This window comes from Glycine soja, chromosome 17 (assembly GCF_004193775.1).
Source record: "Glycine soja cultivar W05 chromosome 17, ASM419377v2, whole genome shotgun sequence".
Lineage (NCBI taxonomy): Eukaryota > Viridiplantae > Streptophyta > Magnoliopsida > Fabales > Fabaceae > Glycine > Glycine soja.
Window position 1 is genome coordinate 27,287,551 of NC_041018.1, and position 25,513 is coordinate 27,313,063.

General features: G+C 37.1%; 1 protein-coding gene and 1 long non-coding RNA gene across 2 annotated transcripts; both read left to right on the plus strand.

Moving 5' to 3' along the window:
• Positions 1-165: 165 nt before the first annotated feature.
• On the plus strand, positions 166-19,610 carry LOC114394258 (TOM1-like protein 9). Its single transcript, XM_028355934.1, has 10 exons — positions 166-499; positions 2,738-2,816; positions 6,088-6,186; positions 6,281-6,394; positions 7,287-7,447; positions 14,314-14,395; positions 16,708-16,793; positions 16,952-17,161; positions 17,815-18,317; positions 18,587-19,610. The coding sequence occupies exons 1-10, from the start codon at positions 399-401 to the stop codon at positions 19,168-19,170; spliced, it is 2,019 nt and encodes a 672-aa protein (XP_028211735.1). The 5' UTR covers positions 166-398; the 3' UTR covers positions 19,171-19,610.
• Positions 19,611-20,936: 1,326 nt separating this feature from the next.
• On the plus strand, positions 20,937-25,019 carry LOC114393129. The gene is made up of 2 exons (XR_003662470.1): positions 20,937-21,102; positions 21,429-25,019. It is a non-coding gene; the product is annotated as an uncharacterized LOC114393129 (long non-coding RNA).
• The last annotated feature ends 494 nt before the right edge of the window (positions 25,020-25,513 follow it).

The window sequence follows — 25,513 nt, forward strand, 5'->3', positions numbered from 1 at the left end:
TTGATTAATTTTTGTAAGGCAGGTGGGTCTGCTAGGCTGGCCTATGCAACCTCAGGTGCAGCATCGTTGATTCAAAAGTGGTCGGCAAAAGAACGGCATCAGGGTGCGAATCGCACCTCAGCGGACACGTGGTACCTTCTCATAAGCTCAGTGCTTATATTCCTCTTTCGTCTTTTCCAACTTCAAACTTCCAATTCTAACCCCATTCCAAACCTTTCCCTCAGCAACGGAATCCACCAAACTCTCGCATCAATCTTCGTTTCTTTAGAGAGAGAGAGAGAGAGAGAGAGCGCGGTGTCGGAATCGTGTTCTCCGATTGCACCGGTGGTTCGATTTATGGTCGTCGGAGAATCGCCGATCTCGCTGAGAGTTTCGAATCGCACCGGTGACCGGAGGAGATGGTGAATTCCATGGTGGAACGCGCCACGAGCGACATGCTCATAGGGCCTGATTGGGCCATGAACATCGAGATCTGCGACATGCTCAATCATGACCCTGGGTGCGTTTTCCTTTTTTGCACTCTTTCCTCCAAAACGCACCGTTTTTCTCTAATCCGCCAAACGCGAATCATCTTTTTTTGTTTTTTTATCGTTTTTTCGCTCTTTTGGCGAACCGAAAATTTAAGGTTGCAATTGCGCTTGTTATGGTGGTGTGAATGGATTCCGATCGATGCGTGAGCTGTTGTAGGTTGGAATGGAACAGGAGATTGTAACCGTTTACCGTATGATATGTGCGTGTTTCAAAGTTGGTTTGAGTGATAGTGTTCTTGTTGTATAGAATTTTTTCTGAAACTTTTTGAATTGAGCAACCAGTGATGTTGATGGCTACTGTGGGTTCTCCTCGATTGTGTGTGATTCAGACGTGTGTGCATATGCTAGGTGGCATCTAATTTCCTTGTGATATTCTATGTGGAGTTATATAAATTATAAGCCTTCAGTGATATTTTTTCCTGCTCTGTTATGATTTTAGTTGATACTATAAAAGTTGATTCAGAAAGTGGCATCTTGTGTTGCTTTGGTTATGAAAGTTTTCATTTATACAAATTATTGGTCATTCTAGGGATGAAATTGTTTGCTAGTTGACAAAATGGTAGTGTGAATTTGTTAAAAAGTTGACACTTTTGGGGACTATAACAGTGTTTTATTGTAATGTTGTGTGTCTTGAATCTCATCTTTATTTATAATGGAGAAATCAGAATCAATACTGGTTACATATCAATCAATTACTGATTATTAGGTAATTACATATCAATCAGAATCATATGTTTCTATGTAATAATAAATACAAGATAATGTAAAGATAAATGTAATCTAACACTCCCCCTCAAGCTTAAGCATATATGTCATATGAACCGAACTTGTTACAAATTTGTGGTCAATTAGATAGAAATGAAAGATGGTTTGCTGGAGATGGGTCACGCTTCGTGTGCATGAACTTCACGCGCTAGGGCCCTACGTGGGGTTGTGTGTGGTGGTGTTTTGAGTTGGTTGTGCACATGGACAGCATGTCGGTCTTTGGCAGTTTGGCGATGGGCGACAATGGTTGAAGGTAAGTGCCAACGAAAAGGCGTCCGGAAGTCTGCCAAACAAGGCCATAGCAGCCTTGCGGTACTGTTTACTGCGAAGAGGGCCTGCATGAGAATGTAAAAACAAAGGAAAAACAGATAAAGTGTGAAAAATAAGGCCCGACAAACAAAAATAGTCCCGGAACGACTCAAAGGGATTGGGCTTTGTGCGCCACTCAGTGTGGGGAGCCTGTCACCAGAAATCAGAGGCTGGAAATGTGGCCGGACGAGCCGTCACGTGCCGGTTTGAAGTGCGGACTGGTGGTGTTGGCACAACAAAGATCATACGCGTGGGTGCGCTTGAAAGGAGGCGGTGGCCTGAGAAACGGACAGATCGGCCTTTGAGAAGTTGAATGGCGGGGTCTCTGACTGGAAAGGTCGCTAGAGCTCTGACCACGGACGGCGGCAGTGGCAGCGGTTGCCGGAAACTGTGCCGGAAAAGGTAAAAAAAGTTGCCGAAATGCAAAGCAGATGAAAAGGATTGCCGAAAGAGGAGAAAGGGCCATCATTGGGTAAAAGGGCTCATAGAAATGCTGAAATAGGTTGCCGGAAAGCAGAAAGGTCCTCTGGATGTGGAAATAGGTTGCTGGATAGGATGACTAGCAGAGAGGTCCATCTGGGACAGTAGGTTGTGGAGGACGAATTTTGTTATTCCTCTGTCAAGAATAACCTAAGCTTTGATACCATATAGCAGTGTTTTAGTTTTACTGTAATTTTGTGTCTTAGATGACCACATCTCATCTTTATTTATAATGGAGAAATCAGAATCAATATTGATTACATATCAATCAATTACTGATTATTAGGTAATTACATATCAATCAGAATCATAAGTTTTTGTGTAATAATATATACAAGATCATGTAAAGATAAATGTAATCTAACAGGGACTAATTATACATTGTTAGGGATCATAGCAACATAAATTATCACTTTCAGGTATCTGATTGTATATTAGCTCTTATTGTTTCAAAATTTACACTTCTTTCAAAATTTTGTCTTACATCTTTGGTGTTCTACAAGCTTGTGTCTACACCGTTTTGCACTGGATAACTTTTTCTTTAATTATTTTTTTTATATAGAAGTGTTTAACTGGAATTAGAATATTTGATGTATAATGTTTGGATTTTCTTTGTATAAGTATTGAGAACTCTGTTTGGTTATGATTATCAGGCAAGCAAAGGATGTTGTTAAAGGTATAAAGAAGCGGATTGGAAGTAAAAATTCAAAAGTTCAACTTCTTGCACTAACTGTAAGCAAGAGTGTTGTAATACAACCTTTTTTCTCTTAAACTCTGTTGTTGGCATTGTTCTAAATTCTTTTTGTATTTAAGCATGTTTGCTTCAATTGCACCATTTTGACCTTCTAAACTTTACATTCTTGACTGATTTTTGAATGATGATGGTGTTCATTTTTTTTTTTGGTGAAAGATGATGGTGTTCACTGCAGTAAGTTTTATGAATATTTTTAAGATGCTTTTCTTTCCTGTATAATATAAAAGTAGTAAAGTACCAAATAGTATAGAGAAAAGGACAATCCAACTAGGGAGAAGATATTCTCATACAACAACAGACCTAAAAATTAGAATAAATGTTTATTGTTTCTTCTTGTTTGAAATGGATATTTGGTTTAAACTACTGTGAGCTGATAGATAGTGGATACAAACATAATTCTGTCCCATTTCAAGCTCAAGGTAAAATGGATGCCTTTGAAAATATGGGAATTCCATTCCATCCAAATGTCATCAGATAAGCAAAATTTTGTTAGATGAGAAGGGAACTTAATGTTCGTCTGGTTCTTTGAATATAAAATTTCCAGGTTGATTGATAAATATGGTGGAAGCTTTTGTCAACTTTTATCTGGGGATGATATAATGGAATTCAAAATAGGCAACTGTGTGATATTTTACTTATGGAGTTATAGTAGTATGCAGTGAACTGTAGGAAAAGGTGTTTCCGAAAGAATGAAGAATATTCAAATTACCTTTGTCTTCCTTATGTTGTTTTCTTCTTGGGAAAGAAAGAGAAAGTATCAACTTCTGGATATGTATGTGATTAGCTGGGGTTATACTATTGTTAAAGATGTCCTCCAAATGGGTGAAATTTTTGTTTTATTTTAGACAATACTGCTCACTCCAAAATTTTGCTGTCTTCATTGCCATCAATTTTCTAATAATGGACGATGATATATGATTGATAGATACGCATTAGTTAGTTAGTTCAGTTTATTGGATGAAGAAATAAGGTATATTACTATTGGTTGAAGAAATATGTGCACAACTGAATATTATTAAGTTTAATTTTGAATATTAAGAAATCTGAACTATAATGTTTTATGACCATTAAGCCCATTTATTAAAACCCTTAATTGAAAACAAATCCTAATCCTCAGAAAATGTCCAATTCAAGAAGACAAATAAAATAGGGTTATTAAATTTGGACTATGTACAGTTTTGGCCCCACAAGTTTTTTTGAGCCAATTAAGTCCTATTTTTAAAATCAAATGTGGTCCCTTTGTCAATTTTTTCTATCTAAAACCTTCAAATTCTCATTTTGTATCCATATATTTGGGGGTTTATGATGAACTTAGGATATAAAATGATTTTAAAAGTTTAGAAGTAAAAAAGTTAGTGGGAATTTAATAAATTTGAAGGATTTTATGGGATGTGATCAAAATTAGAGTTTGAAGAGAAAGAATTTTGAGATTTCTTTTTTGGGTGAATTTTGATGTTTTGCTAGGTAAGTTCTGAGTAAATTCTTTTTAAACAATTTAATTGATTGAATTTGTGAGGATTTTGGGTAGGAAATGAGAACTTGAGGGTTTTATTTAGAAGAAAATAGAGGGATCAAAGTTGCTTAAGATTAAAAATAGAAGGATTGAATTGGCTAAATAATACTTGGGGGACCAAATTTGCACATAATCCAAACTAAATAAACTAAAAAAGCACTTAAATTTATAAAATATAAATAACATTGCTACAATACCTATGATTCAGAGTTTGAACAGTGGTTAATGCCACATTAGTGCGAACCATTGTATGCAGTAGCTGAAAGTTGAAACAGAAACCTGACAATTAAGCATAATTTACCCTTGTACCACTGCAGTCAATTTCACGTAGAATGTAATGCACATTTGTGCTGTTATTGTTTGCTAAGTTGCTTTGTGGCTTTTGGGTATTGCTTTCAAATGTAGGATTTCTAAATGAGTGGTTGATTGCAGTCCTTTACAATAGGATGTGCTATGGTGTTTGTGGATTTCATTATCAGGAACATTTGAAATAGTAATTTCCATTACAATTGATAGGCCTTAATTGTTTTTATAATTTTGCCTGATTTGACTTGCAATCAATTGAGACTATGTTTGCAATAAAGAAAAGAATGCAGAATGGTTCTTAAATGGAGTGGTGGAACGGTGTGGAGTAGAAAGGTTTATGTATACAACTCATTATTGGAAGTTTTGGAGGGGGGTTCCTCTCCATTGATTCGAAGTTACAATGTTTTTCTGAAAACATAGAATTGGAGGATGTTTCTCAGAATTTTCATTTTTCAAGCATGAGACTATTACTATACCAGTGCCTTACTGCTCTTAGCAAGCTCCACACAGACCGTATAGGGTTCAAATCAAAACCTTGGCATACTTATAGAGGGGATGTTGCTACTGGTTGGTTGAGTTGTTGGGGAGGGGGTCAATTGCTTCTTGAAATTAAAAGTCACTTTTAGTAATCAAATCACATTGGGCTTCTGTTTTCTTTCATGGCTTGAAATTGTATATACTATATAATCATATAAAAATAAAGAGGGAGAAGTGTTCCATTCCAATCCCCTAAACAATGCTGTTCCATTCCAATCTCCCAAACAATGGATTGAACACATTACTATGCTAATCCATTTATTACCACTCTAATCTGTCCATTCAGTCTTAAAATCTCACATCGTCAACCATTCCTTTTTTTGTATGGTAATAGGCTTCATGAGAAGCCTATCATTACATTTTTGGTGTTCAAATTGAAAGTCTTTTAACTATGCTGGCATGGAATACAAACTAATTTTTGAGTGATAGGAACTCCTATTAGAGAATTCTGTGATTATGTAATGTAAAAGATAAAAGCGGCAATACAATGATAAATATGAGAGCAAAGCTCCCTCAAGTCAGAGAATTAACTCTGGACTCCCAATTCTAGCCAATTTCCTTCGTACCCTCACATCGATCCATCCCCCTACTAATAACAAAACTCTTCCCTACCTTTTCTCTCTCCTCTAACTAACTTCCCTTTCCACTACTTCCTAGCAACGCTGAGGCTAATCTACTGTTTTGTCCTTGGGTCTTTTGGGCCTAGGAGTAAAAACTTTAAGGGGCCTCCCTCCATTGAATCATTTCTTATCAGAGAGTACCTTGGGTGCCTTTTTAAATGATGCTTGTTCAGCTAAGATGCATTCTCTCTGATCTGCATATAATTTACTTGTCTAGATCATTTGATGATTTGAAAAATTCATTTGGTTTTCTGTTGGTCCATTGTATTAAAGTTGTTGGAGACAATCATAAAGAACTGTGGAGATATTGTTCACATGCATGTTGCAGAAAGAGATGTGCTTCATGAGATGGTGAAAATAGTAAAGAAAAAGGTATACATAATTTCTTGAATATTTTTGCAGCTTTCTGATGTTTCTGTTTTCTTCATGTAAAATATGTTGATGTGATTTGTCATGCCAATTGTAGCCTGATTTTCATGTCAAAGAAAAGATACTGGTTCTTGTAGATACTTGGCAAGAAGCTTTTGGAGGCCCAAGGGCAAGATATCCACAATATTATGCTGCATACCAGGAACTGTTGGTAATGTTTATTATAAAGTTTTAAACATAGAGATTTTTGTTGCCAAGTTTTCCTCTTGCCATTGTGAAAATGAAGGAAAGCTGTTCACTAGAGCAATCAATATCTAGCATTTTTGTTTTGGATGCAATGTTCTTATCTGATAGCTTAGGGACAGTTTGGGGTGGTTTCAAGTTTTTGGTTTTCAAATGCAATATTCAAAACAAAACATTTAGCAAAAATGGAGCTCAAATGGTTTTTAACTCAATTTCAAAACACTTTTATATTCATTTTCAAAACCAAGAAAAAAGGATGTGAATTTGGTTTAGTTTTAAATAAAAAAGAACACTCCCTACATTTGACAATGCCCTCCCGCTGCCACCACTACCGCCACCACCACTGTCACAGCCATGCCGCCATCATCGTTGGCACCACGACATCACCACCACTACTGCTGCCGCTGCCGACCACCACCACACCACCCACATCATCACTACTGTCACCGCTGCCACCACCACCACTATCGCCACCACCACCGGCACTGCTATTGTTGCCATTACCGTTATCGGCACTGTCGTTGTCGTTGTCGTTGTCATCACTACAAGAACACACCCTTAAACTCATTGTGATAAGATTAGAAACTTTCAAAATGAGTTTATTTTGAAACTAAAAATTAGAGAAAAAAAAACTACAAAATTTTAGAAAGTAGTTTTTAAAATTTTTGAAACTAAAACTAAAAATTGGTTGTTTTTAAAATTTTGGAAATTTACAACTAAAATCCACCCCAAACAAGCCCTTATATATAGGTTTTGGCATTTGAGTGTGAATTGTTACACTTCGAATATTTACACTAACCATTTTTGAATCTAGCTGTTTTTCCATTTAGTTTATTATATAAAGTATTTGTTTATTTCAGCGTGCTGGGGCAGTATTCCCTCAGAGGTCGGAACAATCTGCACCTGTATTCACACCTCCACAAACACAGCCATTGGCATCTTACCCTCAAAATATACGCGACACAAATGTTGACCAGGACGCAGCTCAGTCCTCTGCAGAGTCTGAGTTTCCAACACTCAAGTATGGATCTAATTCCTTTTCTTTTCTTTTTATATAAAAGGAGGTTAACGTAATTCTTATTGATTCATAAGTTTACTTATGGTTGTGACATGATTTTATACAGTGTGTGTGCATAGTCATAAGTATCGTAAGTACATTACCACATCTATAACAATGGCAGAATTTCTTTGCCCTACAGATTATCACATTTGAAACCATGTTCTTTTTTGTGACTGGCCTAGCCATGTTCTTTTTAATGGATGTTACATAATCTTTCTCCTTATGGAATCAAGCAAAGTTTGGTGGTGTTTGGGGAACCAATGAAAAGTAAAAGAAATATGCAAAATATAGCTTAGAGTAGGAATCAAGTTTTGATCTTAGAACCTTTTTCTTTATTCATCAGTGACTTTTTAACTGTTATGAAATAAGCTGTATGAGTTTCCATGGATTTAAATTTCATTCACTTGGTGCGATGAGCATGTTACATGTATGTATTTGTTTTTTTTTTTTGAAATGCAAAGATAATCTATATTAATAATAAGAAGTACCAGAGGTACTACAAGATATAAAGGGAAGGGATCCTGTACGAGCAGGAACTAAAACAAACAACAAACAACATGCCCCCACCCTGCCCTACAGTGAAAACATTAATTAAATAAAGACTAGAGGCATTGCTGAAGACCAACACTGGAAAGGAACCTTGAAGTCCCTTTCCCATCCCCTCAACCAAGTCCACATGAGGAAAAGAGATGAATCAGCCAGCTTAGGGATATCAAAGGGTTGATTATGAAAAATCAACTCATTTCTGAACTTCCAGATTGTATATGTAACTGCTATCCACCACATCTTCCATCTTCTATTAGACCCCTTTGATCCTGCTAAAGGATGATGTTGGAGGAAGTTATCGATGGGCCTGCAATGGATGACCCTGTCTTCCTTCACCCATGAGAAGAAATCCCACCAGAGAGGCAGAACCTTAGCACATGAGAAGAACAAATGAGAGGCGGATTCAGGTTGGCTATGGCAGAAGGGACAAAGGTCATTGTTAATATGGATTTGTCTCTTAATTAAATTATCCTTAGTAGGGAGGAGTCTATCCCATAGCAATCTCCAAGCAAAAGATAAGGCTCTAGGAGGAATTTTAATCTCCCAAAGTTGCTGGAAACCCAGGTGCTGGCCTTCATAAGACTGCTCAGATTTGATAACTTGGTATGCAGTTTTAGTAGAAAAATTCCCATTAGTTTCAGCTCTCCAGGTCCATGTGTCCTGCAGGTTGATGTTTAGCCTAATTGCTGATAGTTGATCAATAAATTTAGAAGCTGTCTCCATCTCATTATCAAATAGATGTCTTCTCCAAGAAAGGTTCCAGACCCACCCATTTTCAGAGCAAAACCCCACATCTGCCACCCTACAAAGTCTTTGGGAAGAAATTCTGAATAATTCAGGGAATTGGTCTTTTAAGGGAGTCCCCTCATCAACCCAAGGATCTTCCCAAAAGAGGAACTTATCTCCCCTACCCACCTTCCAGCAAATTTGGTTAAGAGCAACATTCATACTCTGGTGTTGGATGATGGCTCTTAGGTCAGCCCACCAAGTAGAGAAATAGTGCTTTTTAGGCCCTTGATCCAATCCCCTCCAACCTTTGTATTTGGAGACCAAAATCCTGTTCCAAAGATGATCAGGCTGGTGGAACAACATCCATTTCCATTTGAATAAAAGAGCCTTATTGAGGACTTTAATGTCTTTAATCCCCAAACCTCCCATATCTCTAGAAGAACAGCAGCGAGTCCAAGATACCCAAGCAATCTTCTTCCCTTCTCGATTACCCCCCCAAAGAAAATGTCTTTGGATGGTAGATAATCTATTGATCACAGCCGAGGGGGCCCTGAAAAAGGACAAGAAAAACAAAGGTAATGCTGTTAAGACAGCATTGATAAGGGTGATTCTACCAGCCATAGAAATATTTTTCTGATTCCATTTGCTTAATTTAGCCTCAAACTTCCTTATAATCGGATCCCAGACCGCTGTTCTCCTCGGGTTGACACCAATTGGAATTCCTAAATAGCAAAAAGGAAGCTGGAGCAGATCACAATTGAGGTATGCAGCAGCAGAGGTGCACCAGTCCCCAGACTGGCCTATGGCTCCAAATTGGCTCTTTGCGAAATTGATCTTCGAACCAGAGACCATCTCAAAGCTTCTAAGAATGACCTTCACAACTCTGACATTCTCCATGTTAGCTTCTCCGAAAAATACTGTATCATCAGCGTACTGGAGAACATTCACAGGCTCCATGCTATTCCCCACCAAGAAACTTCTGAAGCAATTTTTTGAAACTACTTCCCTCATCAAACCAGTCATACCTTCAGCCACTAAATCAAATAGAAGGGGTGCCAACGGGTCCCCTTGTCTCAACCCTCTTTGAGGCCTGAATTCAGAAGTTGGGCTTCCATTAACAAGAATGGATATGGAAGCTGAAGTGAGGCAAGCCCTAATCCACCCAATCCATCTTTCATGAAACCCCATTCTTCTCAGCATGTAGAAAAGAACATGCCAAGACACAGAATCATAGGCCTTCTCAAAATCCACTTTAAAGACCATGCAAGGCTTCTTTGATCTTCTAGTTTCTTCAATCACCTCATTAGCCACCAAAACTCCATGAAGTAGTTGTCTGCCTTTTATAAAGGCTGTCTGCCTTTCATCAATAAGGTAAGGCAAGACCTTTCTCAACCTGTTAGCCAGCAGTTTGGCAATAATTTTGTAGATAAAGCCTATGAGGGAGATTGGTCTGAAATCATTAATAGCTTGGGGGTCCTTTACTTTAGGAATAAGAGCAATGAAGGAAGAATTGCTTCCTTTAGGAAATGAGGCATTAACAAAGAATTCTGCAATGAATCTAAGGAAATCAGGTTTAAGCTCCTTCCAAAAGTGCTTAATAAACCTGAAATTAAATCCATCAGGCCCTGGACTTTTGTCATTTCCACAGCTCCACACAGTGCAAGTCACCTCCTCTTCCTTGAAAGGTTCAACCATGATGTCTCTCTGAGAAGGAGTTAAAGCACTGAAAGATATCCCATCTAGATTAGGTCTATGAGCATGAGGTTCTTGGAATCTGTTCTGAAAGTGCTGCAAAACCTCAGCCTTAACCAAGGAAGGGTCTTCAACCCAAGCTCCATCAATCATCAGACCCCTTAAAGCATTTCTCCTTCTGCTGTAATTGATTAGCTTATGGAAATACGAGCTATTTCTATCACCCTCTTTAATCCATTTACTTCTGGACTTTTGTCTCATGATAGATTCATGAAGATTAGCTTTTTCCCAAAGCTCAGATTGGACTTTCTTCAGCTGTTTAGCTTGCTGCTCCGAAGGCTGAGATGACATTGAATTTTCCAAGTCATTCAGATTCTGCTGAAGTTGCTTTACTTGAGAACATAAATCTGCTGTGTTATCTTTACTCCACACTTTCAGCCTGTGTTTAAGGAGCTTAAGCTTGTTTTTTAAAACGAAACCTCCCCACCCCATGGGCTGAAAGGCAGACCAGCAATCCTTCACCACCCTTTGATACTCCTTGATATTTAACCAACCATCAAAAACCTTAAAAGGCTTAGGACCCCAATCAATATTCTTTGATTTGAGGATGATAGGACAGTGGTCAGAATAGTTCCTCTCAAGGTTGTGTTGAGAGCTATCAGGCCATTTACCTAGCCACCCATCAGAAACCAGCACCCTGTCTAACTTGCTTTTGCAGGTTCCATTTGGCCTCACCCAAGTATAAGGCTTGCCCATGCAAGGAATGTCGTCCACCTCCATAACAGCAAGCCATTCATTGAAATCAGCAATGATGGAAGAGTCTGAGTCGGTTATTCCCCATTCTTTTTAAAGGATTCCTAATACAATTGAAATCCCCAACCAGGCACCAACAAGAGTCTTGAGACTGAGACTTTCTATTAATAAGGTTTTGCCACATCTGTCTTTTCCCAGCAGGATCACAGGAGGCATAAACATTAATCACAACCACCCTTTGCATTTGAGGCAGCCAAACCCCACCCAGCATAATGAAATCCTTATCAGAGAAACGAAAATCAACCTGAAAATTACTATTATTCCAGACACAAAGCAGACCCCCAGCTGCATTAACAGCAGGCTGCCATTCCCAAGCCACATCAGGTTGGCCCCACAGCAATTGACAAGCAGCTTTATCCAAGACTTCCTTTTTAGTTTCCTGAAGACACAGTAAGTCAATGTGAAATTTCCCCACCAAGTTTCTGATAGAAGCCCACTTGATGCCTCTACCCAACCCTCTTATGTTGTAGGACAGAATATTCATCTCTGAATATTCTTATTTCCCATCTTGAATGCTTCTTTCCTGTCCCGAGACTCCATTGTTGCAAAGCTCTGGATACAGTCATGTTGGTCTGCTGTAGATTGAAGGCCTATGATTTTTGCGAGTTGCCATTGTTGCTTGGCCTCTTCCATGACTTCTGAATTGTTATCTGAAGTATTCTTGAGCCCGTCAATTGCTTCTGGTATCATGTTGTTTGGGCCTTTACAAGGAGAATTATATAAAGCACCCGAGCCGCCGTCCTCCATTAACATGCTAGCTTCTTCTATTACAGGCTAAAGAGGGCCAACTTTGGATTTGCCAAATCTCTGCCTAACGTAGACTTTAGGAAGCATAATAGGGCTCCCTTTAAAAGATTGGGCCTGACTTGGGTAGTTTTCCTCTTTACTCCCCTCTGTCTTCATTATTGGGCCCGAGTTAGAGGTTGGCCCAGTAAGCTTTTGAGGCTGAGGAGAAGACATCCCAGGTTGGGATCTCATATCCGTTACGAGCCCGTGACTTTCCCCATAAAAGTTCTCATCCTCTAAAGCTCCTTCTTCACAATTCAAAAACTTTCCTTGCTGATCACTAGTATGCTGTCGAGACCCAGGAGTTACAGAGGCCGAAGTTACCCTTTCTGATGATACACTACTCTGAACCTTCTCTGCAAGGCCAGCCACAAGGTCAACCTTTGCCGAGAAAGGGCCCTGGGTATGCGCCCCTCTGTCGTCTGACTTCTCTGTGCATGCATCGTCAATTTGGTTATTATCCAGCGGACTTTAAAGGGTGGGTGTTTGGAATCGTTGTCCGCTGGGTTTATCGAGAGACCAATGGTTCGAACGACTCATGGTCTTTGTCGAGGATATCTCCGGCGAGTACGACTATGACGAGTCTTCGTCGTCGTGAACGGCGGCATCACCGTCTTCTACAGACGTGATTTCGTCTGTCCACCCTACTGACGAAGGGGTTCTCCTGTTCCTCATACCCACATCGTCTCCAATCTCCTCCACCATCCACACCTTGTGATCAACGTCCCCAGTACGCACAGTGATCTCCTTCGTGATCGCCGGCGGAAGGGGTGTCCGAACGAGCAGTCGAGCACGGTCCAAACGGCGGCGATCGTCTGTGTCTTCGTCGGGTTCAATAACATCACCGATAACAGATATAGCCTTCTTCATGTGGTCGACGTCCCACGCTTCAACCGGGAATCCCCAGAGTTGTATCCAGACAACCCGGTTGTTTGGTCTACACTCCGGCCGCCATTTCTCGAAGGAATAGAACAGAGAGTTTCCACCGTCAACCTCCGTTCTGATAATCTGTTGAGCTTTGTCCTCCGACAGGCCAGTTAGGAGGATCATATCGTCACCGAGGAATTTGGTACTGATATTGTACCCTAGTTCCCACGATATGTGATCCTCCAGTAACTCCATCGCCGTGTGTTTCTTTAGTCTGCCAACCCAGGCCCCCTTGCACCAGTAATCATGACCTTCATGGAGTGTGATCGTGATGACTGGTGTTTCTCCCTCGCAACTCGTCGTTCCAGCTGAAGCTCCTCCCTGAGCCGCGACCTCCGCATAGGATCTCTGCCGTGGTCTGCTGTTATCCTGTGGACTTCTGATAGTGTCTTTATCTGACACCCCTCCCTTACCAACCTTTGGCTGCGCCTCTAACTTCCAGACTGATCTTGCGAACCTAGGGAGGTTGACGAACAGTTTTTGATTATCGATGAAAATATTATCCAGCTTTATCTCCAAGTGCTTTATGTCTGAAACTCCCTTAAACCGCACAAACCCATATCTCCTACCATCCTTGTTACGGCGTTTGGCAATGTACACCTCACGAACGTCCCCCCATAACTTAAACTTCTCCCAGAGCCTCACCTCGTTGACCTCATCTGTGAAATGGGTGAAATAATAGGACGTGATGTCCTCCTTATTTCTCCAGTTATGATGATAGTTTGGAGGATTACCCCACGTATCACACTTATAGGATAATCTCTCCTCTAAGGTACTCTTCTTCCTTTCATTTGCTTTCCTCCTGTTGACCACCGTCGTCCACCCTTCCATGTTACCGTAGCTAGCATCCTTCTCATCATGTTTGTGCTCCCATTGGTCCCTGTTTCTCGTTCTGTTTGCAGTATCGAAAAGGTTCCTTCTGTTCATGTCTCCGTGCCTTCGCTGCCTCGATTTGCTGCCGCGTCTCAGGGAATGTTCTGTCACATATCTCCTGCGGTTGTCTCTCCATATCTCCCTTCCTCTCCCGGTGATTCGCACTCTCTCACTCTCTCTGTCTGTTGCTCTCTCTCTCTCACGAGGTCTCTCTCGCTCAGTCACTCTCTCACGAGGTCTCTCTCTCTCAGTCACTCTCTCTCTAAGTTGTTTCTCTCTCATCTCTCTTCTCTCAAACTCTCTATCCTTAAAAAGAAGATAGCATCAGAGAAATCACCAACACATGTGTGTATTTGTATTTGTATTAGGGTGATGATAATGAGAGTTAAGTTTTGGTACAGATTGTCATATATAGTTATGCAGTATTTTCTTCTAATATCTGATTGATCTTTCTTTTCTAGTTTGACTGAAATTCAGAATGCACGTGGCATCATGGATGTTCTTGCAGAAATGCTCAATGCCTTAGACCCTAGTAACAAAGAAGTAAGTTACTTAATTCAGACATTCAACTTATGATAAAATAAATGTATAAAAATAAATTATTTTGTAATGATTGTGAAGATTATAGGTGTGACATTAAATAAAATACATTCAAATTGTGTTATTGATCTGGTTGAATGTGTATTATATTGTTAATATTGAATTTCATATTCACCAAATTCCATTTTTGTTTGTCAAATATTTGTGTTTTTTCTTGGGATTTCTAAATTCTAAATGATTTATTGAGTAAATCTGATACTCAATTTATTGACTGCTTTTTGTGTTCCCTCTTCCTTCTTTGTCATTATGCTTAAACTGCTGATATGGGTGAGTTATTTATAGGGTGTTGAAAAATGTTTATGGGACAAGGCCAAATAGGTTTTCACTAGTGATGCCGCCGATTATAGGAATGTAAATAAACAAAAAAAATTGGCAGTAAACTAGTAATAATTGAAGTTGACTAAATGAAAATTTGGGGACAGAACTTAAAAATGAAATAAAAACTACAGGGATGAAAGTTGGCCAATTTTCGCTGCATCTTATGACTAATGACCTTTATGGTATTTTGGACATATTATCAGCTTGAAAATATTTACTTTTGTTTAATCATTTTTTGACAATACACTGCAGCGCATTATGTATTTTTAACTGATATACTTATGCAGTTAGTTGGGCGTTTCTTTGTTTCTTTAACCCAAAAGCATGATGTAGGTGTAGGTTATGGAAAGAACAAATTTGACTCACGAAGGTGCAATAAACGTTTTGATGACTGGAAAACAACCTTGTGATGACTTCTTTTGAATCCTTAGGCTATGTTTGACTATCTACTGATTGGTGGAATGAAATGGAAATAAAAGGGATGGAATGGAATAACATTATGTTACCAGTGTTTGGATATTTTGTGATGAAATGGATTAATGTTTCTATTTCATTGTTTGAGAAGAAAATGGAATCAAAAGTTATCGCTCTATTAGAATATCCCATAACCTCTAATTGAGGGAACAGGGTAGAAAATACAGGTATTGGATGCAATAAATTTTATTTGGTTCCATTTGGAATAAACAATCTAATAAATAGTGGCAACCTATAAAGCGCAGATACAAGAACATGAGTGTTAAAAATTCAGAACATGATGCGTCACATGGATTAAAAAACCATATACTTTAAACAAAAAACCATAGTTACAACTTACAACATATCTTTTCATTACCCTTATCAGAATGTATTTCTTCCCCTAGTTTATTACAAAAGTTACATATTTCCCCCCAACCTGTGTTAGCATGTCATAAAAAGCAGTAGCCCTGCCCTATCAATAGAAGTCTTGACTCTACATAATTGTGTATTATTTACTATATAGCTTTAACCTTTAAGGATGGAGGAAAAGATAGTTTATATGGTGACATTTGTTTCAAGGAATAATATTGCATTCTCAGAATGACATTCATAGGAATACTTTCCTAGAATGCTATTCTTGAGTAAATTTAAAAATATGTTCGGTTAGATTTTAATATTCTTAGGAATATTTTTTAAAACTCAAAATAATTAGAATAAAAAGTAAGAGTGAAAATGGAAGTTGCAATTGAGTTAGAAAATAAACTCTCATATTGCTATGGAAATATAACATTCTGACCCCTTACTATGAGGATAAAAATGAAGTATAACAAGGTATTACTACATTCCCGGGTATGAAGTATGAACAATACTTGGGAGTAAATTTTTAAAGCTTATAACAAACATGTGACATTGTAGATTACATTCCCAAGTTCATAGTTGTGGGAATAAATTTTTAAAACCTTGAAACAAACACACCATGTAATTTTCGTCCTATTCAAAGTATCTGAATTCTGAACTGTATGCTAAACGTATTAGTCAATAAAATAAAAAAAATGGGAGTATACTCCATGTATATGTATCTAAGAGTATCTTACATGTATTAGTATGTGGATGTGGATATGATACCAATACTTTGTCCTTTTTGGAGTGTATGGACTTTATAGATGGCAACTAGTGTCATTCCATTTCATTCCCTCCATTCCACCCGTTCCATCAAATCAAAACATAGCCTGCCTGTTGCGGTATATTTGTTTTTATACCCGTTGCCTAAGTCCAATATGTTTTTTCATTTCATTCCTCTCCATTCCATCCTTGCCATCAAATCCAAAATAGCCTCACTGTAGTAGATTTGATTTTAACCTTCTAAATGCCCTACTTATGTTTTGTTTCAACATTTAATTTCAAGTGATCATTGATTATCATGCCGTAAATAACAAACACCTACTTGACATCTCATGGATGACCTTGGTTATTACTTTCAGGGGATTAGACAGGAGGTTATTGTTGATTTGGTGGAGCAGTGTCGAACTTACAAGCAGAGAGTGGTTCACCTTGTCAACTCAACTTCGTAAGGCCTGGAATCCCTTTCCATGATATTATATAATGATGACTGAGTACAATATTTTACTCATTGTTTCGTGTTCATTGTATTTTTAGTAAAATGTATTATTTTTATCCAAACAATATAGTAGTTATTATTATGGTCTTTTCCGTCAATTTTTCCAGGGATGAATCACTGCTATGCCAAGGACTAGCCCTGAATGATGATCTTCAGCGTGTACTGGCCAAGCACGAATCTATTTCTTCTGGAATTTCTACCAAAAACGAAAATCACACTGAGAATTTGAATCCTTCACTTGCACCTGCTGGAGCTCTTGTAGACATTGATGCTCCTTTGGTTGATACTGGAGATACTAGCAAACAAACTGATGGGAGGTAAGCAAGTCTCTTGTTTCTTTCCATTATTGCTTTGCTCATGTATATCATCTGCATTCATTTTAGCATGTTACTAATTACTATTAGTTTTACCGTATTGGAGTCCATGCAATTTATTGTTGATGGCTAATTTTCATGTAAACAAGTTTACTATTAAAAATAATAACTTCCAATAAATGTGGACTCTAGCACCTTGTTATATTATTTCTATTGGAATGATATCTTTGATATTAGGAATATTTTATAAGATTTATAAATTAAAACTGAGTTCAAATTGTTTGCTTTCATTAGAGTTTGATGCTATGCTAAGTTCTTTGCTATTCTTTTTATTTTTGAATAGTTTAATTTTAGTCATTAAAATTTACCAAGTATGGAAGTGTTTTAAGATCTAGGGTATGATACTTGGGACGTGTTATATTAGACCATCAGAAGTCAATTTTTTTTATTTTTTTTGTTTAGTTCACTCATCATAATCAATTGATTGAGTTGTCATTCGTGAGCTAGGTCATAACCTTTGGTTTTGGCTGCAGACCTATATTTGTTATTTTACTCATAAACACTTAGGAATAGATTGATACTTTAAAGTTGATCTGAATCATCTGATGCCTTTGGCTACATTGCTCTCATATCTATTTACTCACATGTATGTGCAGATCCTCTTCTAATGTTGAAGCAGGGTCCCAAACATTGAATCAGTTACTACTTCCTGCACCTCCAACTTCTAATGGTTCAACAATTCCTGCCAAGGTTGATCCCAAATGGGACCTGCTCAGTGGCGATGACTATAACTCACCAAAAGCGGATTCATCAAATGCTCTTGTTCCTCTAGGAGAACAACCAACTGCCAGTCCTGTTTCTCAGCAGAATGCCCTTGTTCTTTTTGATATGTTTTCTAATGGAAATAATGCACCTACATCTGTCAATTCCCAGCCACCCCATCCAGCTAATGTTGCTGGCCAAACCAGTCCATATGCTCCCCAATTTCAACAACAGCAAACAGTCACATCTCAAGGTGGATTTTACCCCAATGGAAATGCCCCAAATGCAGGTTCACCTCAGCAGTATGAGCAATCATTGTATACACAAAATACAGGTCCTGCCTGGAATGGTCAGGTTGCCCAACAGCAACAGCAACAACCACCTTCACCTGTTTATGGTGCATTTAATGTTTTTTCATTGTATTTTATACGTATTTCTATTTGGTTGTAGTCCTTCACAATTACATTTTCTTTCTAGAAAATGGTTTTAAATTGGTTCATGGGGAATGTGTAAGTTGCAACATTTTTCTTTACCCACTGACTGACGGTGATATGCTGGGTACTTGGGTTGGTTCCTGGATGGATTGAGAATGTAAATGTATATAGGATTTGTGCCCTCATATTTTGGACTTCATTGCATAACACAATTTTTGTTTTTGTTTGACAGGCACACAAAGTGGATCATTGCCACCACCTCCTTGGGAAGCTCAACCAGCAGCAGATAATGGAAGTCCATTAGCGGGCGCTCAGTATCCACACATGCAGAATTCTGGACATCCTATGGGGCCTCAAACAATGGGCAATGACCAGGGTGTTGGTATGTATATGCAGCCAAATGCTAACAGCCATATGTCAGGAATGAATAACCATGTTGGGAGCAATCAAATGGGCTTGCAACCTCAGCATATGCAAGGTGTTGCAGGACCCTACATGGGCATGGCTCCACATCAAATGCAGGGTGGTCCTGTGATGTATCCTCAACAGATGTACGGAAACCAATTTATGGGATACGGCTATGATCAACGACAAGGAGTTCATTATCAGCAACAAGGAGTTCCATATATTGAACGGCAAATGTATGGTATGTCTGTTAGAGACGATAGTAGTTTGAGAAACCCTTACCAAGCTTCTACCACATCGTATGCTCCATCTGGGAAGCCTTCCAAGCCAGAGGATAAGTTATTTGGAGACCTTGTTGACATGGCAAAAGTGAAGCCAAAACCCACTCCAGGCCGAGCTGGTAGCATGTAAAAACTATATTATCGGGTTTGCACATTTCAGTTCTATTGCTAACTTTTGTCCCCGATTTTCCTTGATTTTTATTTTTATGTTTTTATATTATATATAATTTTTTTGGTTCTTGTTTCATATTGTTTGCTTGTCTGGGAATTAGCATTTGATTATGTACATTCGTTCTAGAGAAAACATTGAGAAGTAGGGGAAAAAGGGCTAAACCATTGGGTTGGATTGTAGTTTGTGGCAATTTTACCTTGTATTACATTCCCTTCGATTGTAGTTATGGTCTAATGGTTCTTCAAGCATAAACGCCGTCTAAACTATGGAGAAGGGATGTCCGACCTATGATGGTATCGAACATTAAGAACTATGGTTGTTTTTAGTAGGTTGTAGAAAGGAACAGGAAGATTTGATGGAGAAGTGGAGGATATGTATTTTCTCGTACTGTTTGTTTTTCTGCTTTGCCTTTTAATATGAACATGTGTCACTTTCTATGATATGAAGGGTGAAATAGAGGAAAGAAAAAAAATAAAAATGAAAGTGAAATGAAGTAAAAAAAACAGCGTTCGAATAAAGAAAAATAAGAAAGAAAAAAGTTGAGAAATTTTATTAACTTGGAAGAGAAAATGGAAAAAAAAGTTATTTATTGTGTAATTTGCCCTAAAATGTAAAATTTTCACTATATATTTTTAATATGAAAGTATTTATTATTTTTATTTATCATGTTTTGAAAGATTATCTAATTTTTGAAACAAATGAAAACAAAAAAGAAACCCTCCTTAACTTTTCCTTATTTAGGGGATTGCTTTTTGTATGTCTAGCATGACTTATGAGAGCAATGCATAATTAATTAGATGAATTGTTTATCTTAATTTTATAGGTCTTTCAATTCAACATAGCTTTAAGTACTCTATGAAAATTTATTCTAATGTTGAGATTGCTATAATGAGTACTTAACTTATTTTTATGGGTCTTGTAATGCTTGAAAAATATTATTTATGGTATAAATATTTTAAAGAGTGATTGATTGTATAAGTTACGGTGCTTATATTAACGTCATGTCATTTTCTCTATTGAAAAAAAAAAGTTAAACAATATTATTTGAAGTTAAGCAGTTCTAAACATCTCCCTTAGAGATGCTGTCATTGAGAAAATAATGAGTATTTGAAACTCATGGATGCGCTTTACTCCTGCTGGCAAGTTACCCGTGAGAGAAGTGTTAGTTAGCTCTTACAATGTTGAAGCCTTGATTAATGCCAATACTTACTGTCAATTGTCAAATCTAATTTGGTTCCGACAGCGCCAAATAAACCAGAACACAATTAAAATGAAAGCAAGGATCACATCTTTGAGTTGCTTGCTCCATCAATTGGGTTAATTTCTTTCGAATTTCTAATTTGTAAGCTAAATCCTATTTTTGTTGTCTTTTATCATAAATTTTTTAGTACAATAGGAGAGTTCAAATAAATGGACGCAGTCTTTAATGGTGGAACATGGTGACAATTTGATGAAGAGACACATTTTAAGTTCTTTCATTTTTGTTGATTATTAATTTGTGGTAATTGACTTCACACTTTACATTCACGTCATACTATTTATTTATTTAAGATTAAATATATTTTTTATTTATAAAATGTAGTAATTCTTTTTTGGGTTTTCATGTATTTAGCTAGCTTCTAGATTTTTATTGCCTATCTAAAGCAGGTTAAGTCCTAAGATATTTGAAGTATAATATGTTAAGTTTTGATGTAGCTCCAATATTTTTATAGGCCCCAATCCTCTTCAACTCTCTCTCTCTCTATATACTTTATCTTTCCTCTCTTTCTTCCTAATTTTAACTTCACATTTCTTTATTCTTTCTCCTCTTCCCTCTTTGTTTTTCCTTGTGCAGGCGCAGAAATTGGAGATCCATGCCATTTTCCTTCTTTCATCGAGTCATTAAGTGAGGTATTATTATGTACTAGCCGGACACATAAAGAACCTTAAGAGTGGAGGACAATAAGTAATAAAAGGAAAGATTTGGGGATATTGGTGATTAAGCTTGATTGGGAGATTGTTTGTGTTGTTTGAGGTTGGACTTTGTAATAGAAGTGATTATGAGTGATTGATAGTTATCTTCCTCCCCCAATCTCTTTGATTTTTGGGGGAATTGTTGTGGCCATGGATGGCTTTTATGGTTTAAGCCTCCCATGCTTTGAGATTTGTGAGTTGTGAGAGATTATGCTTATAATCCATGAATACTTGGTAGTTATTAATGTTTAACACTTGTTTAGGATCACCGAATGGGATTGGAATGGGTTGGAGCACCATTGGAACGTGACACACTAATGGCATGTATCACGAGCTGGTCATGGTAGATTCTTATGTGAGTTTGAGCCTTCTTGGGACACGCCACGCCTATGTCGTTTACCACGACCTGATTGTGGTGAATTCTGTTGATGATTAGTAGCTTTCTGGGAGTGTGTCATGCTTATGGCATTTATCACGGGTTGCCTATGGTGCATTCTAGTTGTTTAGTTTTGTCAAGTTCTCACTTTCTTTTGTATTTTCCAAGTTCCTTAACTCCTTCCTTACTTTCATGCTTAGCATGGGAGGGATTGAAAAGGTGTCTTAATGGGTTATGAAGTGCTAGGCTAAGTGTAAACCTCCATAATAGGATTTGAAGCTATGTGTGAGGTTACGTGTGGAGCCTATGCATATTTTTATTATTGCCTTCTGTGTATGATTCTTGAATACTTGTTATTGCTTGGTTTCCTCTTTGTACCTTGATGATTCATGGTATTGTGTTGGCATCCTTATTGCATTCATATGATTATTGCATATGCCTAGGGTTGCATGTAATGATAAACCCTTTTAATAAAAGATACATAAAACACTTTAGATTATACCCATGTCTCTTAGCAAAAGGTGGGGAGTTTCCCCTAATATTTCAATAAAGGTTTTTAAGAAAATGTTATGGTTTCAAGAAAGGTTTCTATTGAAAGGATATCCCCTTAGTGACATAAGGTGAAGCCTTTCCCGATACCAATCATGTTCGAGAGTCACATGCTTGTCATACCACGGTGTGCAAAAAGGCTAACAATCCCTTAGGTCACCAAGGAGTGATGAGTTTTCTAAAGGTTTACTAAAATAATTTTTATGGAAAGATTTTAGCAGGAGGAAAGGGAATGAGGTTACAAAAAGAGAAAAGGGGATAAAGGAAATGAGGCAACTCCAAGGAGTTGAAAGAGGGCTAAGAGGACCCCTAGAGATGACTTGACACTCGTGGAAGAAAGTAAGCTTTTTCATAAGGAATAAGAAGGGGTCCTTCGTAGAGAATGACAAACCAAGTGGCTCCTCCTCATAATGGAGATGAGTCTGTCCACTTGAAGCAATAGGTTAATAAAAGATCACAGCAAGAGAGATGCCTCTTGTTGGCTATAGCTTGGCCAAGTAATGAAATATGTGGTGGAAGAGATAAATTAAATAAAGAGATAATACAAAGCACATAACTGTAGAAACAAACTAGGATAAGTTGATGTGCATGATGTACATATGTTTTCTATGTTAAAGCATTTGAGGAGTCATGAGCCTAGTTGTTAGGTAAGTTTGTACATTAGATGAGGATGTTGTAGCTGGATACTACCTTTAAAGGTAGGAGAATGGTTATGCCCATAGAAAGTTAACGTAAGCTACCCTGAGAGGTATGCAAAATGTAACATCCCAAAAATAATTTAATAATTATTTAGATAAGGATATCTAAATATATTGTTTAGTAAGGGAAAAGATAGATTAATTTTTTTAAATATTATATAGTTATTTTTATTTGTAAAAGATGTTAGTGTAATAATATATTGAATTGGTTAAAGATAATTATAATTAAAGATAATAAAAATAATAGATAAAGAAAGATCGATTAAACAAATTTCAAGGACCGAGAAAAAGAAAGTGGAAAAATTCTTTCAACACAATTGGTAGAGGAGAAGAAGAATAATGAAAAACATAAATTTCTTGCTTCGAGAGGTGAGTAAAATAACTTTTTTTAAACCTCCATGGTGTGAATTCATGGTATGAATTCTTGAGAATGTGTTTTCCTTATATATATATATATATATATATATATATATAATTTAACCTTTAGGATCAAAATCAATGGTACATATGTGTGTTATGTTCTAGCCATTGCAAATATTATATGCCTTAGTTATTATATTGCTATATAATCGTTGTTATATATGTGGTTTCATATCATTAGTTGATTCTATTGTTGTGGTGTGATTTTGAGAATTATTATTGAATGCATGAAATTAAGGAGTTTGTTGGTAGTTTTTTTTTTAAAATGTTATTCTTGTAATTTTGTGAGTTAATGATCACCTTCTGGGAATGGATGATGATGTACATTTTATTATGAAATTATATGATAGATACCTCCATCTAGGATGGAGATGAAATTATTATAGATACCTCCATTTGGGATGAGGAAGAGAGTTTGGATATCTCCATCTATGATGGGGAAGATAGTGAGATGTCATTGCATAGAATATGAACTCAAACTCTTTGAAGAATCTGAGATCTACATTGGTTCCGAGAACCAAAGAATTGAGTCTTGTAATTCTGGGAATCACTAAGTTGTGTTTGTTATATTTTTTTTCTATGCGTTGAGGTGTTTCCGTTTATTTAAATATTTTATTTATTCAAAATTTCATGAATTGTGATTGTTTAATATGATTTTTATTGGTTTATAAATATATACATATATAATCTTATATTAAATTCATTGTGGATATCATGGTTGATTTTTCAGATTACCGCATTGGTTGAGCATAATACTATTTGCGAACTCCTGTTAGTTGTTTTATTCACTAGGATTATCATGATATTATAAGTGTTGTTTTCAGAGCACAAGAAAGAAGTTATTGAGTTTGAGGAGACTTGAAGACATAGTTTTCTTAGTTACATTTATTTTAGCTTGGTTAATATTTTAGAATAAGGCATCGGTTGTGGTCACTTTCGTTGTATTTTTAGTGTTCATTTAGTTTAGATGCCCATATTTTGAGGATAATATTTTTACTTATGCAAAGACTTATTTATTTGACTTTATTTATTATACAAGAGGTATTTTCAAATTATTATAATTTTGAAATTTTATATTCTTTCAGTATGGGTTTTTTTAATGAAGGGTGTTACGCAAAATGTTATGCCTCATAGAGAGGGGTGAAATAAGCCCAAGTTGGAAAATCAGAGGAAGAAAATGTTATGCATGTTCCCATCCAATGTTATAGTAAAGTGAGACCACAATGAGTGGGCATGAGTAAAAGAATGATATTTAGGTGCCTTAGTGCACTAGTGGCCTTAAATTTGACATAGAAAGCAACTCTAAGTGCCTCGGTAAAGGTTAAGGTATGATCTTAGTAAATAGTAGTATTGATGTGTTGGGGGTAATACTTGTGAGTGTGACTCTACCAAGAGTCTTTAGAACACTCACAGAGACATTATGTCTCATCCTTGTTAGTTTTCATGTTTTTACAGGTTAGCAAGTGGACACCTTGTGGGAGAAGCTTGGAGCACGGAGCTGTTCACTAGGAGGAAGGTGTTATTAGTGTAGCTTTGTATTGCCCTACGTATGGGAGCTAGTTTATGTTTCATGTACCTTGCTTATGTTTTGTAAAGCACATAAGTGCCAAGAGCTTTGTATAAGTTTTATGTATCTTTAAGTTTTAGTTTTCACATATATAACTTTGATTTTCTTATATGCTAAATTTTCATAATTTAGTAATATAAGAAGGAAAAAGATAATATCCTCTAGGTGTTACATATGAAATTTCTTTGTGTGTGGAAAAGTACTTGAATTGAAGTACCTTTGTGAATGAATAGTGTGCATGGAATGTGATTGTTTTTTGGAATGTTGAGTAGCATGAAAGTAAATATATGGAAATGACTGAATATTATAAGAGAGTGAAGTCATAAGAGTTATGACTAAATGAAAGAAAGGAAGAGATTCCTTCTTCATTGTAGAAAAGTCACTTAGTGACTTTGATCGTGTATGTTGATTTATGCCCTATCTCATGACACATGATATCAAAGGTGGGAGAGGAAGGTAACATAAGATATTGAGGAGTATTGAAGGGAGTGATTGGAAAAGAATGTAAGGAAGGCATAAGTCCATCCAACGTCTATGCAGGTTGGGACTATACAATTGAGATTGTGATGCAAATGCATTGCATTGCATTAGAGACTTGGTCCCAAAGAAAGAAAGTTTCTCGAGAAATGTATAAAGAGGATAAATCCTAAAGGTGATTTGTTGATCATAGAGCCTTAATGATAAAGTTAAAGTTGCACCAAAGAAAAGGACACAACACTGGAGGTAGAGATGCAAATC